Source organism: Scyliorhinus canicula, chromosome 6 (genome assembly GCF_902713615.1).
Source record: "Scyliorhinus canicula chromosome 6, sScyCan1.1, whole genome shotgun sequence".
In the NCBI taxonomy this organism is placed as follows: domain Eukaryota; kingdom Metazoa; phylum Chordata; class Chondrichthyes; order Carcharhiniformes; family Scyliorhinidae; genus Scyliorhinus; species Scyliorhinus canicula.
Window position 1 is genome coordinate 180,767,573 of NC_052151.1, and position 19,607 is coordinate 180,787,179.

The 19,607-nt window shown below is 44.1% G+C and overlaps 1 protein-coding gene across 3 annotated transcripts in view; it reads left to right on the plus strand.

The window, feature by feature from the left end:
• The window catches only part of arid4b (AT-rich interaction domain 4B), a 239,950-nt gene that overhangs the window by 8,283 nt on the left and 212,060 nt on the right, over positions 1-19,607 (plus strand). For all 3 annotated transcript variants that reach the window (XM_038800563.1, XM_038800565.1, XM_038800564.1), the window contains exon 3: positions 13,563-13,673. In XM_038800563.1, coding sequence (XP_038656491.1) covers positions 13,563-13,673 — 111 coding nt within the window. The remainder of the gene's footprint in view (positions 1-13,562; positions 13,674-19,607) is intronic.

Consider the following 19,607-nt stretch of genomic DNA (forward strand, 5'->3'; position numbering starts at 1 on the left):
GACATGTATCATAAATGTTAACTCCGGGCAGCACGGTGGCGCAGTGGGTTAGCACTGCTGCCTCACGGCGCTAAGATCCTAGGCTCAATTCCGGCTCTGGGTCACTGTCCGTGTGGAGTTTGCACATTTTCCCCGTGTTTGCGTGGGTTTCACCCCCACAACCTAAAGATGTGCAGGGCAGGTGGATTGGCCACGCTAAATTGCCCCTTAATTGGAAACAATGAATTGGGTACTCTAAATTTATTTTACTAAATAAATAAATGTTAACTCCATTTCTCCACAGATGCTGCCAGACATGCTGAGCTTCTTCGGCAATTTCTGTTTTTTGTTCAGATTTCCAGCATCCGTTGTATTTTATTTTTATTTCCTCTCTACATTGCTTACCTCTTTAGGCAGGTTCAAAAACAATTCATAAAATTTTTCTCCCTACAAAAATAAAATGCAGCTTTTATATTGATTGACCTACATTCCCAAGAATGTGGCGAAGGTAGCCTAGAAAAATTTCAGGATTACATTTCCCACCATGGGGGAGTCTACTGTCACATCTTCATAGAATTTACACTGCAGAAGGAGGCCATTCGGCTCATCGAGTCTGCACCGGCTCTTGGAAAGAGCACCCTACGCCTCCACAGTATCCCCATAACCCAGTAACCCCACCCAACACTAAGGGCAATTTTGGACACTAAGGGCAATTGCATGGCCAATCCACCTAACCTGCACATCTTTGGACTGTGGGAGGAAACCGGTGCACTCGGAGGAAACCTACGCACACAGATTGTGCAGACTTCGCATAGACAGTGACCCAAGCTTGGAATCGAACCTGGGACCCTGGAGCGGTGAAGCATTTGTGCTAACCACTATGCTACTGTGCTGCCCATATCTTGATTTCCAAATTGCTTTTCGAAACCCTGAGCCACTAGTCTTGCTTTAACCATATAAGCCTGATCTGGAAGCACATTTTCCTTGTGTATCCATTTGCATGATAAGGCTGCTGTCCCCTGTCTAGCACTAGCGGACTCTGAATTCCTTCCAACAATCCAACTCTGTTTTCCTCTTATTGATTTATCTATGAATCTTTTGGCAGCCACCAAAACCTGCTGGTCACAAGGAATTCTGCTTATTTTAGTGGTTTCAGATTGTTCTGTTGCATGATCAAGCTGCAGGAGCTACTTGCATTTCAGTGTCTCTTCCTCATAACCCTGTGCTGTGCTTCATTAGGATTCTGCCCATCATTATCCATCCTCAATCTATAATCTGTTCCTCATAACTGTCAAACACGTGAGCATGTCAGGTACACGGTGCTGCAACATCCATTAATTGTGCAGATTCTGAACATTTGAAATCAATCCCAATTAACAATGATGAATGGGCCTTGATAGTTTGACTACCATGTGTAAGAACCATAGTCTTCTCAGCACACGCTATCACCTAACCAGGACTTTTCCACTCCCCATTACACTGTTTTATAATATATTAATTCCCCAGCTTTAAAGTTTATCTCGGGCAGCCTTAAAAAATGCCTTGGTGATCTCCGAGTTTTGATGATTGCACATCTCCCTGCATGTAAAGCCTTAAAATCTGCATAAAAAATTAATTAGTCCATTTTAGGGCAACGGGATTATCACACAACATAAAGCAATTTTGAGATTCCTCCTTTAGACCAATCGATAACCAAATCCAGTTAAGACCAGGAGCCGATCTTGGCACAATCCAGCAATTGCAATCCATGCTTTGAATAAGGAATCTTCAAATTGAATTTCTACAACTTTTTATAGTCTTTTAATGTCCATGATATATTTCCCCTATGGAATGACCATCTGTCTTTCAAAATCTATCAACATCTGACCATGCCTCATAGGCATCTAATAGATAATCTTTCTTGTACATTTTATCCATGAAACTTAATAGAAGATCTAAAGCTTCATTAGTATTCCATTGACGGGCATCCAGCTCACAAAGTACTTCTAATTTTACCATGTCCACAAAGCCACTTAATATTTCCACTGCTCATAAGATTCAGTGAACATCAGCAGGTAATCGTACCCTGACAATTTAAAGTTGCTTTCAGCCATTCTTCACAAATCAGTTTATAACCTTGCGTCTGGAAATTTTTTAGTTTCTGATCTCCACCTTTAAGCAACTATCTCCAGATGCTATTTTGAACTTCTGACAGTCAGATAGTGAAGTAGAAAACTAGAAGCCAATATTTTACTTCATACTAAATTTAGTTACAGAATGCAGCATTAATGTCTACCTTTCCCCAGCCAGGACCCAGTTTTCCAGAAGCCTCTTTTTATACTCTATTGAGTAAGTTAAAACCAAATTAATAATTTTTTAAAATTTAAAGTGCCCAATTATTTATTTCCAATTGAAGGATTAGCATGGCCAGTCCACCTAACCTGTACATCTTTGGGTTGTGAGGGTGATTGTGGTAGTCAAACTATCCATGCAAACTCCAACGGACAGTGGGCCGGGATCGAACCCGGGTCCTCGGCGCCGTGACGCAACAGTGCGCCACCATGCCGCCCTACCAAATTCATTAATTAAGAAGCCCTTAAAAGGCTAAGGGGAGATTTGATAGAGATATTCAAAATAACAAGGAGGCTGGACAGAGTAGTTACGGAGAAACTTTTCTTGCTCGTAAAAGGATCGAAAATGAGAGGGCACAGGTTTAAAGTAATTTGCAAAATATGGAGATGTGATGTGAGAAAAAACTTTTGCACAGTGAGTTTGGGTCTGGCATGCACGCCTGGAAATGTAATGAAGGCTGGTTCAATTGAGGCATTGAAGAGGGTATTAAATGATTATTTGAATAGAAATAATCTGCAAGGGTATGGAGGAAAAGGCAGGAGAATGGCACTGTCACAATGGCAGCACAATAGTTAGCACTGCTGCCTCACTGCACAAGGGACACGGGTTTGATTCCGGCTTTGGATGACTGTGGAGCTTGCACGTTCTCCCCGTGTCTGCGTGGGTTTCCTCCAGGTGCTTTGGATTCCTCCCATAGTCCAAAGATGTGCAGGTTGGGTAGATTGGCCATGATCAATGCATGTGGACAGGCAGGGGAGTGGGCCTAAATGGAGTGCTGTTTCGGAGGATCAGTGCAGACTCGATGGGCCAAATAGACTTCTTCAACACTGTGAGGATTCTATGAATAATGCTTACTTGGAGAGCTAGGGCGGACACTGGGCGAAGGACCTCCTGAACTGTAACAAATCTGTGATTCTATGAAAGGAGAGGTCTCTCTTTATACTCCTGTGATGAAACAAAAATCAGTAAATTAAATTAAAATGAGTGGGAATGTCTCTTTTTATATGTGCTTAAGGTACCTAATCAATTAATGGCCTCTACTTGTAAATCCTTAACCGTAATACTTTTAACAATCTTACAACACTTGTGGCGAGGAAAAGAAATGTTGCCTGACCTACGGAGTATTTTCAGCATTTTCTAATTTGATTTCAGAAGATTCTGGTTTCTGTTGCTATCAGATTTTAGATAGAGTAACAAATGGGTTACTGCAATTGACCTCAATACCCTGCAGCTACAGAAGCGGCCCATTAATTGATCCCTACTGGTGTGTGTCGGGGTGTAACACTGGAGGTTGTTGTTTGTACCCTGAGCAGAGATGGGCAGATAACACAATTGTAACATGGTTCTTCCTTGCTCAATTTTGCCTGTTTTGGATAATTTGCAAGCATTGCAGCTTGGAGAGACTGTTGTTTCAATAACCTCGTGAAAACAAATATAGTTTAATTTATCCTGTACTGCATTGTGCTCACGAAAGCTGTTCTGTACATCCTACTTGTGAGTGATATCTGAATGAGATTTTGGGAAAGATATCTGATTGTTTGGAAGGAAACCTGGTCAATTCAACAACAATAATAATAATTGCTTATTGTCACAAGTAGGCTCCAATGAAGTTGCTGTGAAAAGCCCCTCGTCGCCACATTCCGGCGCCTGTTCGGGGAGGCTGGTACGGGAATTGAACCCGCGCTGCTGCCCTGTTCTGCATTACAAGTCGCCTATTTAGCCCAGTGTGCTAAACCAGCCCCAAACAATTTGCTTTATCAAATTGTCAGGCCACTATAATCAAATTGTCAGGCTTCCTGCATTGTTGAATGCCATTTATTTTGTTTTTGCATTTTCCAAATACAGGTTGGCGAGGGAATTCTTAATTATAAAACATAGTGGGTTCATTTGTCATGATAGCTGTCTGGAAACTGCAATGTATGGAATAATAGATATGCGGGTAGGCGGAAGAATCTAAATCATAACATAATTCTAGGATTTGGAGAACCAGTTTCTGAAAAAGATTGAACATCTTTTGGTATAATTCCAATAAATACTCAGTTCTTGGATTTTCATGGGCGGCACGGTAGCACAATGGTTAGCACTGCTGTTTCAGGGGCTGATTAAGCTCAGTGAGCTAGGCAGCTGGTTTGTGATGGAGAACAAGGCCAGCAGCGCGGGTTCAATTCCCGTACCAGCTGAGAATTCTGAATTCTCCCTCGGTGTGCCCGAACAAGTGGCAGAATGTGTTGAGTAGGTGCTCTTCACAGTAACTTCATTGCAGTGTTATTGTAAGCCTACTTGTGGCACTAAGAAAGATTATTATAGATACACAAGTTGTTTTCTTCATATTTTTGAAATATGAAGGAACTTCCTGCGTGGTGTAAACTTGTAGGACTCTGACTGGAAGGGTTATTGCAAAGGTTTTTTTTTAATTGAGTTGAATCCAGGGATTCATCCTAATTGGTTTGCTAAAAATAAGTGCTTTAATTGGAATTATGTGTGATCTGAATTTTTAAAATTCCACGTTTTAAAAATGTAGCCCATTTTGATCGGCATTTGAATCCTAATGAAAACAATGGGCTTCTGAAAAATGTTGATTCCTCCAGGTGAAGGTCAGCAGTCTGCTGACAATCGGGTAACTACCTTTGTGTGCTATGTCTTTTTATCAATGGAGTAAATGAGGGAAGTGCCCCATAGCCTGAGCCGCCTCAAGGAAATGCCCTCCCTGCCCTTCATGCTGCACGGAGAGGTTTACTGTACGGGCTGCTGCTGCACACCCTTCACTTTCTTTCCCTCTGCGGAGCGTGCCTTGTTGCCGTCCAGTAGTGGAGCTCCCACTACGGAGGAGTCCTCCTTCTTAACGTCGGGGACCTGGGGTGTAGGGTGCTGCATGTAGCAGTACCATACAACCACAGGTTCAGGGCCCCCCATATTATTTGCCCTTTTGCGGTCTTGTGGAGTCTGTGGACCACATTTATATAGGTTGCTATAGGCTGCACTTCCTCTTCAGTTATTTTTAAAATCTTGTGTTGCATTTTTTTGCACTTCAGTCCCATGCTCCTGATATACAGGCACCTGGTGTGGAGAGGGGCAGGCAGGGAGGAAAAGCTCCCTGTGAACCTGGGACTGGCAAAGCCTGCCATCAACAGGTCCATGCAGCGGGGGGTCGAGTGAGTTGTCTGACTTGACTGTCTGCCTCTGGTGTCCGTGAGACGGAGCATGCGGTGCCGACGGGCATCCTTGAGACCTTCTGTGCCCCTTCGGCACCGCAGAGGCTGGGTGCCTTATTGATCCTGTTAATCACATTTTGGTTAAATATCTTGTTTCATTTGTTATTTATTAATTTGTCCCTCAGTTTGTTTTGGTTTTGTTTACTTAGTTGTTATAAAATAGTTGGAGTTGTGTGTTTGGATTTCTTGAGTTGCCAATATTATTTTACTTACTGTTGCAGACTGATGCACGCTGCAATATTTTTCTTTTGACGGGCATTGTAAGAAAAAGATGCATGGTCTCCCTACTCTTATTATTACCAAATCTGTATAAAGTGTTCACTTGAAGTCTGTTCATTGGCATTTGACACCTAATCAGTCTGTTGTCCATGTGGCTTGGAGTCTATGTACATAATTCAAAACTTCCTGCTAGTTATTCTGAATTATGTGGTTGGATTACTTTGCATCTTATGATACTGTATGGGAATCATAATGATTGGCATGGATACAGGTCACATTGAGACAGGAAGGGAGGATTGTTGAAGAAGATATTCTGTGTCTGCCAGCAAATATTATGAGTGTGTAGACTAGAGAAATCCTTGACTCTTCAGGCAGCTAATATTTATGGCTGACATTACACTAAACTGCAGATTCTACTGAGCTGAATAGGAAATGTGCTTTGAAACTGATGTCCAGTCACCCTATTCATTGTTTTTCTTTTGAATTTTGGTTGTGTGGGTTTTCTATAACTTAGTGTGTATGCTTACCAAATGACTGCATCCCCCTTTGTTGAATGACATTGTTCATCACTCCTGATTCTACTTATGGTAAATAACTGAAGAATAAGTTAATGTAACTCCGAAGGAACATGGTGAAGCCATTTTGATGGTGCATCACGTAAACCAATCTACAATCCTCATGCCATATAATTTTAAAACGTTTGCAAAAAATGAGCGTGTCTATAGTTCAATCCACCATTCTTTAAATTGTAATTTTAACAGACACGCTTGTCAAATCAGCTTATTTGTGGCAGGCATTTTGTGTTCTCAGTGCGATAACTTAAACCTTCCATGTTAATTTTCCCAATGACATCAGCACCCTTTCAACAAAAACGTGTGGTACTGATTTTAATGGCCCGTGGCTTAGTGGTAAAAGTCTTGCTTCTGAAGCCAAAGATTGTTTTCTGCCTGTGTTCTTTAAGCCTCAACGTGCATGACCAAAAGTGATTGCTTATTGCTGCTTGTGGCAGCTTGCTGTGCGCAAACTGGCTGCTGCATTTCCTGCATTATAACAGTGATTGTATTTCAATAGCTTTAAAGTGCTGTCGGATGCCCTGAGGTTATGAAAAGTGCATAGAAATGCAAGTCTTTTTCTCACCAAAAGTATAGTGGTTGACTGTATTTGGAGGAGCTGTTTACATTTGACATATTACGGTGCCTTTTTTCCACTTTACAAATTAGGATAACAAGTTTTCTGTTCTGTAATGTTATTGGAATCAATTTATAGTTCCATATTTATAAAATACCCCGGGCGCGATGCCCCGATCGTGGGACAGAGTGTCAGCGCCGTCGTGAACGCTGTCGCGTTTCACGACGGTGCGAAACAGGCCCGGGCAGTAGGGATTCTGGCCCCTACAGAGGGCCAGCATGGTGCTGGAGCAGTTCACGCCGCTCCAGCCTTACTTCCTGGTGCGCACTGGGGGCGGCGCCAACCCGTGCATGCACATTGGCCTTACTGAACGCTCCGGCCCCTACGCAACATGGCACCAGTGCAAATGGCACCTATTCTCTGCACCTCGGAGAATCGCACGCTGGCATCGGGGCAGGGCTGGGAGATTCGCGCCATACATATTTTGAAATATTTTTTCCAGTGACATGTCAGAAATATCAGAAATTCATGCAAAGTTAGCTTCTTCAGGGATGCACGGTCACGCAGTGCTGAGCATTGCTGCCTCACGGCTCCGAGGTCCCAGTTTCGATCCCGGCTCTGGTCCGTGTGGAGTTTGCACATTCTCCCCATGTTTGCGTGGGTTTCACCCCCACAACCCAAAGATGTGCAGGGTAGGTGGATTGGCCACACTAAATTGCCCCTTAATTGGAAAAATGAATTGGATACTCTAAATTTTTTTAAAAGTTAGCTTCTTTATATTTTTGATAATGGCTTTGGTATTAAAGACTATAATGTGACTAGAAGTTTGCATAATTGTGAAACTGAAGGCTTTCTACGTACCTAAGTTCACGGAATTGCAAGAACAAACTGTATAAGCAAGGCTATTGCATAGAAAAGCAGGTGGAATCACATGGCATGATCCCTAAACTATCTGTAAAAATCCTCAAAATCTGGTCAGTATAATGAAAACTAGTAAACTAGTGACCCCTTTTACCACTCAGAAAAGTGCAATCTTTTGGCTTAAAGAAAGAAAGAATTCTCGTATCTATATTGCTTTTCACAATCTCAGGATGGCCCAAAGCATTTTGCGGCCATCATTGTACTTTTTGAAGTATAGTCACTGTTCGAACAGCGAACAATGTGTGCACAACAAGATCCCACAAATTGCAATGACGGAACTGACCAGGTAATACTTTTTGGTCATGCTGGTTGAATGGTAATTATTTACTGACTTCTGAGAATGGGGTTAGCTCCTCTGCTGTCAAAATTGTGCTATGGAATCTTTTTCATCCACCTGAGAGGGTGGACGGGGCCTCGGATTAAAGTTTCACCTGAAAGTTGGCACTTCTGAGAGTGCAGCAGTTCCCCAGTACTGCACCATAGTATCAACCTGGATTTTGTACTTGAGCCTCTGGAGTGGGACTTGAACCTATGAATGCTACCAAATGAACAACAGCTGAGACACCAAGGGAATCCATTGCATATCTGTTGCAGGCTCTAGATTTGGCTAAGACCATTTAACTGTGAGTCAGTAACTGATGTAGTTTGAGACAGGTGCTACAAAGATAGGAAATAGACCTATCCAAACACCACAGTTCAAATAAAGTTATGCAGATTGGGAAGGTAATATGCTGGGACACTGTTGCAGATAACATTGAACACCAGTGGACAAATTCCATTTTCGTGATATTGCATAGGAGCATTAAGGGGATGGAAGGAGTGCAATTTATTGTACTTTTTTTTGAACATTGGAATTGTATTTTTGATGGGCTCCCTACAGCAGGGATTCCACTGGCAAATTTGGTACAGGAAATAAATTCTCACTGTTCATTAGACTGCTTGAGATCAGAGGTTGATGGTTATTGAACTGTTTTCTGAAAAACTGTCTGACCTTCTGGGCAGGGCTTTGGAACTTTTTCTACATTAAAGGTGCAGTATCAGCTCCAGTTGTTCTTTGTGACTCAAACAGTCCAAAGATGTTTAATGTTAGGTGATCAAACGTTGCCCATCAGACGTTAAAATTCTTGATTTAGGCATGCTCCATTTTAAAAATTATTCCATGGGATGTGGGCTTCGCTGGATAGGCCAACATTTTTATTGCCCATCCCTTACTGCCCTGGCGAAGGAGGTGGTGAGGGGCCTTCTTGAACCACTGCAGTTCATAAGAACACTGAGTGCTGTTAGGAAGGATTTCCAAGTATCTAACCTTGTGACAGTGAAGAAAAAAACTTAGATCTAGTTCCAAGTCAGAATGGCATGTTGCTTGGAGGGGGACATGCAGGTGCTGGTATTGCATCTGTTGCCCTTGTCGCAGAGCTTGTGGGTTTGGAGGTGTTATCGAAGGAGCTTTGGTGAGTTGCAGTGCATTCTGTTAATGGTACACAGTGCAGTTGCTTGGTGTCTGTGGTGGAAGGGAATGTGTGTTGGATGTGGTGCTAATCACGTGGGTTGCTTTGTCCTGGATGGTGTCAAGCTTCTTGAGTGTTGGAGCCACGCCCATCCGGGCAAGTGGAGATATTCCATCACGCTCCTGACTTGTTCCTTGTAGATGGTGGGCAGGCTTTGAGAAGTCAGCAGATGAGTTACTTTATTCAAAACTCCCAGCCTCTGACCTACTCTTGTAGTGAGTATTTATATGGCTGGTTCAGTTCAGTTTCTCGTCAATGGTAAACCCCCAGGATGTTGATAGTGGGGGATTCAGCAATGGTAATGTCATTGAATGTCAAGGGGTGATGGTTAGATTTTCTCCTTGTTTGGTGTGGTTGTTGCCTGGAACTTGTGTGACACAAATATTACTTGTCACTTATCAGTCCAAGCCTGAATGTTGTCTAGACCTTGCTGCAGGTGGGCATCAACTGCTTCAGTATCTGAATCCTGAATGGTGCTAAATATTGTGCAATCATCATCGAACATCCCCACTTTTGACCTTGGAGGCAAAGTTATTGAAGTAGGTTAAGATGGTTGGCCCTGGGACACAAAGGTTCACAAATTTAAATTATCAATAAACATGTTGGGTGGGATCCTCTGGTCCCCCAGCTGCGTGTTTCTCAGCGGCCGCTGTTCGCTGGCGGCAAAATTCTATTCTCCCGCTGCTTGTCAATCTGATTTCCCACTGTAACCATCCCACTCCGCCACAAAACCCACTGGTGGGAGTGCGCTGCCGGTGGGAAAAGTGAATCCCTATGACCAGAGATTTCTGGCCACTGTGGTTCTCAACTCTGAAGCCATGGAGGTTTTGGAAAACTGCTTTTATTGAGACAGCAAGTTTGTTTTGTGACTGTTTCATTCATATGTTCTTATAGCTGCGATTTGTGTTGATGACCGGGAATGTCTCGCATTGTATTAAACATGTTTTTTTGTTGGGTGATGATGACGAGATTTTTAGTTTTATGGGAATTGTGCATATGATCACAACGTCTAATTTCCTCCCTATGATCAAATGTAATCTATGTACGACACATTTTCAGATTCATAAAAACTGTCTTCCCAAAGGAAGTGTCAGCTGTTTTATTAAGCATTACAAATTTCTTCTTTTAGTTTCCTTAATTTTTAGTTCAAATTAATTTGCTTGATTTTTTGTTTAACCAGTTTATGTTGATGGTAGTCTAATTTTCAGATCAGAAATAGTGGAATGCTCCCAATGCTGAGAATTATATCCAGAGAATGCCTTTAAATTCTGCAATTTTATAGCTTATGTGCATTAACAGGGTTATTCACACAAACGTAGAGTGATAAATGGAGAAGTTTCAAGACAACCTTGAACAGAATTTCCTGTTGGGCTAAATGCAGAATATCTGATTGAAGGTTTGTGGCTTTATTTTGGGTGAAATTTAACTGTTCCAGGTGAGAGGTGTGGGTGCAGGGAAGAAACACATGTGGACAATCCCTGTCATCTATTTTTTATGTTAGCACACTCTGGGCTGGTTCATGGTTCATTCCAGCCCCACTTGACCTGGAGTCACAACACAAGTGAATTAACCAATAATTCTTCAAAAAATACCCGATGTCTGGCCCTTAACTGTCCAATAACCCAGTCACCGGGTTTGTAAATTTAAACACAATTACTGTTGATTAATAACAAGAACCATAATGAAATATGCAACAAATGCAACTGATTAACTATTATCTAACTGCTAATTCCCCGCTGTAACTTGCCCAACATATAACATAAACACAGAGGGGAAGAAAGGGGTTAAAAAAGTCACAAGTAAAAGGGAAAAAAGGCCGTTGTTTCAGATTGTTGTTTTCTGCACCTTATTCCCCTTCAAACTCCGAGACTTTACGATGGATCCATTCAGGCTTCTGTAGTTTCAGAAACACAGCACCCGCATCCCTTCTGGAGAGAGCGAGATAGAGGGTCCTAGTCTTTGTTTGCAGCCTGGAATGTTTTTTTTGTAGATTCACTCCGGTTCTCTGCAGTTATGGAAATACAGCACTCCGCCTTCCTGGAGAAAATAAGGAGGAGAGAGAGAGAGAGAGAGAGAGAGTCGGTTCTTGGTCCAGGTGTCAAACAGAGCTCCTTGGGCCTCTGAAAATCATCCCACAGGGACAGGATCCAATGACCATCTGCTATATATACACCAATATATCATGGTGCAGACACACACTGATGGACACACACAGAAACCAATCAACATGTACAAACACTGCAGCCAATCACCAGTTAGAATACACACACTACAAAGGCAGAGGGCACCACGGTTCCCACTCATTCTGGGTGCTGCCTCTCAGTGTAACAAGAACTCATCCAGCCCAGCACAAACTCCCAACACGTGCTGAGAGAATCAACTGGTTCGGACAAGGCTTAGATCTCTAGTTTAAGTTAGCATTATTTAGACCCACAGTCATCGTGTGTTAGTTAGAAGTAGTTAATAAAATTGAGTTGAGCCTTCATCAGTGTTGGAAGTGTCTGTTCATCTCTCAAGCCTACACTAGCCAACACTTCACCGGACAGAGTACAGCCCCTTGAGTCAATTCATTGGACCACCAATCAACCAAACCGCATCCCACCCCATCCCCCTCTCTGGTACCAAAACGTCTGCTGCTCCTGTTCAAACTAGCAGACTGTTCTATCCTGTATCTTCTGAATTCCTCATTCTCTTTGCTGCTTGACATAAGAAACATGTCTATTAATCACCCATGGACCCAGAATGATAACAGCAAAACAAAAGCATGGGGGAAATGAGGGAGTAAACAGGAAGGAACCTTACATTTCTTTTTATTGTTGCTACCACTGCCCTTCCATTAACCCAAAGTAGGTTAAAAATGTAACTACACATCGATTGAATACCCTTAAAGCCTGGCTTTTGAGCTTGACAGCTGACAGTGTGGAACCTAGAGATCTAGGACTTATCGGGGCAAGTCAAAGCTTCTTTGTTGCTATGTAGTCAGTGTGTAACCTGGGGTTACCAAGCCCTATCTGAGTATCTTTGAGATTAAAAAGGAGCAAAGAGGGTGGCACAGTGGTTAGCACGGCTGCCTCACAGTGCCGAGGACCCGGGGTCACTGTCTCAGTGGAGTTTGCACATTCTCCCCGTGTCTGCGTGTGTTTCGCCCCCACAACCCAACAATATGCAGAGTAGGTGGATTGGCCACGCTAAATTACCCCTTAATTGGGTACCTAATTTTTTTTTTTAATGAGAGCAAAGAAAAGAGGCCAACAGTGCAACTGGAATGTTCACGTACTCCGCTTCAATTGATTCCTCGATAATGTTTGCTACATTAAAAGCTTATTTGTAATTCTTTAATTTAGATGTCTTTCTGTATCGGTGATGATTTGCATCCATTTCGAATGCTATTATCGGTACAAACATTGAACCAAAACCAGGTAAAATAATCCTATAACGAGTAGTTAATTCTAATATCCCTCATCATCTGAACTCTGTTAAGATTGCTAACAAACTGCAACTTATGGTGAACGTTTCTTGGTATCCAATATTCTGTGCGTAAAAGAGGCTACAAGTGACACTTAGATGGTAGTGAGATTTAAGTAATTCATGTGCAAATTAGTGATGGATGTTCAACAATTGCATACAAGATACTGATGAATTTGCATGGATCCTCTTTCTTCCTCAAAATGTTCATTATCGTTGAACAGCATTTTCCCTCTTATTTTACACCTTTCTGAAATTCATGGGTGGGAAGAAGGCGTTTGTCTTTTTCCATCTAGCGGGGAGGGAGGAGACCCGAGGCTGTCTCCTCTCAGTACCAGGCGACTAAATAGAAACCTAACTGTCAATAAGAAATTGATTCCAAAGCTCACCGATACAGTGTTGCACAGTAGTGGAGCTTGTTTTGACTAGGGCTGCTGTGACTCCTCATGCTTAAGTTGTGGCTGTACGCTGTGTTGGTGTGTAATCACTTGCAATGCAAGGCAGTGTTTACCACTTTCACCTACAGGGAATTGAGCTTGCACGCTCCCAGTTGTTGCTTTGACTATTCTGTTGAGATGAACGGGAAGCTGGCACTCCCAGATTGCAGTAGGCTGCTGGCACTGCGCCATTCTTGGCAGGCCCGGATTATGTTCACATTTGTTCTCTCCCTGCTCATTTCAAGCAAGGCGAGCTGCTGCAGAGGCAGTGTGTGCTGTGTTTTACACAAATGTCATAGCACTGTTTCATGAAGGCTAACCTGACTCCTGATGCTGATATTTGCTTTTGTTTAATTTTGAAGGCAATCGATGAGCCTCCATATCTGACAGTGGGAACTGATGTGAGTGCTAAATACAGAGGGGCATTCTGTGAAGCCAAGATCAAGACAGCAAAAAGGCTCGTCAAAGTTAAGGTATGTATCTCAATGAGAACTATAACAGTGGTGCCTCCTTTCTATGGTGCTCCTTCCTGGCTTATGTTCATAGCACTCATGGTGTTCCATTTAAATATGACACGAAGAAGGAAATGTGAAGTTGATATGAATTAGCATAGTCAAGATTTTCAAGCCAAGTGTGCATTAGCGCTGCAGGGAGAGATGATACAGTCACAGAAATATTCTGGAACTAATCAGTTTTGCTGCTGGGGTGAAGACTTTTTTTCAATATCTATAAGTTCTGCAGTCATATATTTGTATATGTAACTAGCAAAATATTAGTTCAATTGTATTGATTGTAAGAAATCTGATTTACAGATTAGGTGAGATTTGGTTGCAGTGTGACTTAATATCAGTGTATGTGATTGTGTATTTGTATGAGAAGCATGTTCTCCATTCTCTGGTATACCATTAATTGTGGGTTATTATTTACTTGATGTAAACATTACAAGGAGTACTGTGTGATGCTTTGTGTGGTGTAACCTTTTCTGTACCTAAATTGCAAATAAAATTCAAGTTTGGTGTCCACAACATCTGGCAGGAACATGCAATCCATCCCTAAAACATGTCTTTGGAAATAGTATTTTGTGACTGCAATTTCAGGGCAATAATCAGATGGTTGACAAATAATTGTTAGAAACTGTTCAAGTTTATGATTGTTCTGTCTAGCTATAGATTTGAAGTCACTATAAACATTAAAAATGTCAAATGGTGGAAAGTGTCTCATGACATGAAGATTATTGTGATACTGCAGAGCAGTCATTCACAAAAGGATATCATCAGCATAATAATTAAAGCTAGAAACCTTTTGGAAAATTATGGGACAGTTCTAGTTCAAATTTGGAAACTGATACCTGTGGGGCATGACTGTTTTTTCACATGGACACTGCCCCTGCATATTTTCAGTTGGTTTCCTGAGCGTTAAAGCTTTTGCACTTACTTTCGGAAAATTACAGACCAAAATGTAAAGTGGCAATGCAGTAGTCTTTGGCAAAAGCTGGCTGAATAGGATTAATGCTCACAAAATCAGCTGCTAATTCGGTTGAATCAGCGTGCCTTCTTAAAGCTAGCGCTCTTCAACAGCACCTGACTTGAGTCAGCAGAAATTGCTCTCTCCCTTATTGTTGCCCACAGATCTGATTTTGTAGTTAACCACACAATTTCTGGGCTTAATTGTGGTGTCTTGACAGAAATGATCACGACATAAGTGGTCACTCTTATGAACAATAATTACTGTGGTGTGGTGGTTATGTTACTGGCTCAATTGTTCAGTAGACTTTTGAGTTCAAATTATTGAGAACACTTGTGTTCGTTGATGCATTGTGAGCATCACTGGTTAGGACAGCATTTATTACCCACCCCAAATCACTATTGAGGGTGGTGAGCTGCCTTTTTGAACCGTTGCAGTCTATGTGGTGTAGTGCTCCACTCAATTCCACGATTTTGACATCATGACAGTGCAGGAATGGCAATACAGTTGCAAGTCATGATGGTGTGTAGCATGGAGTAATGCAGATGGTAGTGGTCCCATATGTTTGTTCTTATTGTCCTAGATGTTCATAGATCATAGAATTTACAGTGCTGACGGAGGCCATTCGGCCCATAGAGTCTGCACAGGCCCGTGGAAAGATCACTCTATCTAAGCCCACACCTCCACACTATCCCCTTACCCCAATAACTCCATCTAACCTTTTTGGACACTAATAGCAATTTATCATGGCCAATCCACCTAACCTGCACATCTTTGGACTGTGAAAGGAAACCGGAGCACCCGGAGGAAACCCACGCAGACATGGGGAGAACGTGCAGACTCTGCACAGACGGTGACCCAAGCTGGGAATCTAACCTGGGATCCTGGAGCTGTGAAGCAACTATGCTAACCACTATGCTAACAAGCTGCCCCCTTGTTATTGGGTTAGGAAGTTTCTGTCAAAAAAGGCTTGATGAGGTGCTTCACATTGCTGCCACTGTGCTGCAAGTACTTAAATGTGTTGAACAGGGTGTCAGTAAAGTGGTCTACTTTGTCTTTCTGCTACATATAACTCCCAACCAGTAGAAGTTGGTTTAATTCAATTCTGCTTTGAAGAAGAAATCTGGTGATTTTAAAAGCTAGTGTCTTTAAAGATGTCCATAAAGGATGTTGTTTAATGTCAGTTGTTAAATGGTGTCATTAAGGGAAGTAAACCTGCCACTTTTTACGTCTGTACATAAACATGTGATTCTAGTCTCCAAGGCAATGTTGTTGACTCATAATTGTCCTCCTAGAGTGACCTAGCCTTCAGTTATATCAAGCACATCTGCAGTTAGAACATAGAACATAGAACAGTACAGCACAGAACAGGCCCTTCGGCCCTCAATGTTGTGCCGAGCCATGATCACCCTACTCAAACCTACCTATCCACCCTATACCCGTAACCCAACAGCCCCCCCATTAACCTTATATTAAAAAAAAATCTTTTAAAAAAAAATTTTTTTTTTTTTTTTAATGACTTGGTCTTGGTGGGCCGCATAAAGACCTTTGGCGGGCCGCATGCGGCCCGTGGGCCGTAGTTTGCCCACCCCTGGCCTAGAACCAGGCTATTTGATCCAACTGGTCCATGTCACTGTTTATGCTCCATGAACCTCCTCCCACCCCTCTTCATAATCTAACTCAAGCAACGCATAATTAATCATTCCTCTCTGGGACATCGGTGACATCATGTGAGAGCACGTCGCACGAAAGGTTGCTCCCGCCAGGGTCTTCGTTTTTTGATCATTTATTCGACATTTGCAGAGATATGTCAAAGCCCACTGGGAAGAAAACCCAGGCTGGTAATTGGCGAACAAATCTGAAGATGGAGGACGTGGCCACGCTCATTACAGTGGACTCGCTAGTTGTGGTGATGGCGCAGTAACTGGAAACATTTGGGAAGCAGATGGACAGGCAGTTTGAGCGGCAAGGTAAAGAGATGAAGGAATCGATTAGGCCACTATCGAGGAGGCATTAGGCCCGATTCGATCGCAGCTGGGCAAGAACTCGAAGGGCAAGGTGAGACATTGAAGGGCGTGGAGGAGGCCTTGTCACAGCACGGGGGACGGTTCATCTCATTGGAAACAGAGTGCGGAGTTGCTGCCCGTGGCGGAGAGTAACATGGGCTTGAGGGCAAAAACGGAAGATCTGGAGAACCGGTCGAGGCGATTGAACCTCAGGATGGTAAGGCTGCTGGAAGGAGTGAAGGACTCCAGGCCGAGGTGTTTGCCCCATTGGAGTTGGATGGAGCCCATCGGTCTCTCTGGTAGAAGTTACAGCCAAATGAGCCACCATGGGCGGTGATTATCTGCTTTCATAGTTTATAGAAAAAGGAGCAGGTCCTGGAATGGAGAAGAACCATGGAATTGATTGGGACAGGAACACAGTGCGGAAAAACCAGAACATTGAGACTGAGTTGGCAAAGAGACACGTGGCCTTCAAGGCGGTGGGCGGTGTTCTACAGCACAGGAGTGTGGTACCTGGTGGCATACCCGAGGCAACAGAGTAACGATGGACTCAAAAGATATTTTCTTTGATACTCTGGAGCTGACAGAGGCCTTCGCCAGACCAGTCTGAGGGCTGATCTGGACTTTGTTTATGAGAGACGGGCTGGGGGGGGGTTATATTTTACAGAGAATATTTCTTATCATTGTGTCTTGGATGTTGCGATTGTGAAAGAGCTACAGGTAGGGAAAGAGGAGTATAGTTAGGGCGCCTATAGTTAGGGTTTGGCACTTGGGAGAGGAGGGGGAGGTGGTGGAAGAGCTAACGGTGACCTGGGAATTTTCTTTGACTCATACTTGGGGTGGGGCAAGTGGCCATCTGAGGTGGGCCTGAGACGCAGAAAGTTATAAGGAGAGGATAATGTACCACGGTAGAAATGGCCGAGGGGGTGAGACCCCCCAACAAGGTTGGTCACCTGGAAGGTGCAGGGCCTGGGGGGGGGGGGGGGGGGGGGTCAGGGGTTAGGTTGCAGAAGGCCTGGCTGAGTCAGGTTTTTCATTTGGGCTTTGATCGCAGGGCCTGGGGGGGCTGGCAATTCTAATCAAAATAGTCCCTTTCCAGGGGGGTTAGGATGTGGATGATCAGGGCGGTTGGTATGTGATGGTTGCAGGCACATTGGAGGGGAAGGCGTTGGTGTTAGCAAATTGTGATGATAAATAGTTTACAATATGGTTGTTGGCCGCAATACCAAATTTAAATGCCTCCTGGCATTGGTCTGGGGGGGGATGTTCCCCCAACCCCCTTCTTTTCTTCACCTGTTGGCTTCGGCCGTGTTTCCCCTGTGCTGGGGGGGGGGGGGGGGGGGGGCAGCGTGTTGTCTCTTTTTTCTCCCCCTTGTAAATTGAGTACCCAATTCAATATTCCCACGGTAAGGGCCAATTTAGCATGGCCAATCCACCTACCCTGCACATCTTTGGGTTGTGGGGGCGAAACCCACACAAACACGGGGAGAAGATGCAAACTCCACTTGGACAGTGACCCAGAGCTGGGATCGAACCTGTGACTTTGGCGCCGCGAAGCAGCACTGCTAACCACTGTGCCACCGTGCTGCCCACCCGTGTTGTCTCTTTCATGTCTCTCCATCCCTTTCTCTTCTCCCCTTACCCCCGGGTTGCACGTTCCTATGGTTTCCCTTTGGCTTTCTTTTCTTTTTCCTCTCTCTTTTCTTTCCACCGTTCCCGTTTCCCTATCTATTCATTGTTGCTGGCCTCGAACAGGTACTGGAAAACCGACGAACTGCCCCCACGCATTTAGAAAGCCTTCCGCTGACCCTCGGATGGCGTATTTGATGTTCTCCAGGTGGAGAACTTCCGACGGTCAGCAAGCCAGTCTGCAGCTATGGGTGCTGCTGCTGATCACCAGCTGAGCAGGATTCTCCTGCATCAGGGATGCAAAAGCTAGTTCGCTGGCCCTCTTCCCCATGTGTAGCTCTGGTTGCTCCAATACCCCGAAGATTGCCACATTTGGGCATGGCTTCACCCTCTTCCCCCACAACCTTTGACATTGCTTCGGAGAAGGCTGTCCAGAACCCAGCAAGTTTGGGACATGCCCAGAACATGTGGGTGTGGTTGGCCGAGCCCCTCTGGCACTGTTCACATTTGTCCTCCACCTCCGGGACCTGCTCATTCGGGTTCTGGTCTGTGCACCACTTTGAACTGCATGAGGCGGAGCCTTACGCAGGAGGATGTTGGACTTAGCCCTGCTCAATGCTTTGCTCCAGAGTCCCCAGCCCACTTCTGTCCCCAGTTAGTCCTCCCATTTCTGTCCAGTGGTGTTCGGGCTCTGTCCAGTAGCTGCCCATACATTTTCCCACAGAGTCCCCCTTCTTTACTGTCTGCATTTATCAGATCCTCTAATAGTGTAGTCTTTGGGACCCCAGGGGTACCCTCTGTCTCTTTGCGGATGAAATGCTTTATTTGCAGGTGTCTCGATCCCTGTCCTGTGGGCAGTTCCCATTCCTCAGTCAGTTCATCCAATGTTGCCAGTAAGTCCCTAACTGTCAATGTGATAGGTGGGGGATTTTAACTGTGCTGGACCCGAAGCTGGATCGCTTCAGGCCAATGTTGCTGGCCCCTTCGGGGATGGCGAAGGTATTAGCTGCATTCCTGGAAGAGACCCCCGTGGCAATTTATGCACCTGGGGGGTGGGGGGGTAAGGAGTTCCCGTCCTTCGTCCCCCCCCCCCCGGTGCACAAGGGGGGTAGGACTCTTCTTCCCGGGATGAATATTCGGCCGTAGTTATTTCTGACCATGTTCTGCACCTGGTAGACCTAATGTTAGAGGCGGGTTGGACGCAGCGCATGGATGGAGGTTGGACGTCGGGCTTTTACCAGACATCGGGCTCTGCGAGAAGGTCTCTACAGCTATAAGGGAATATGTGGAGTTTAACGCGAATGAGAT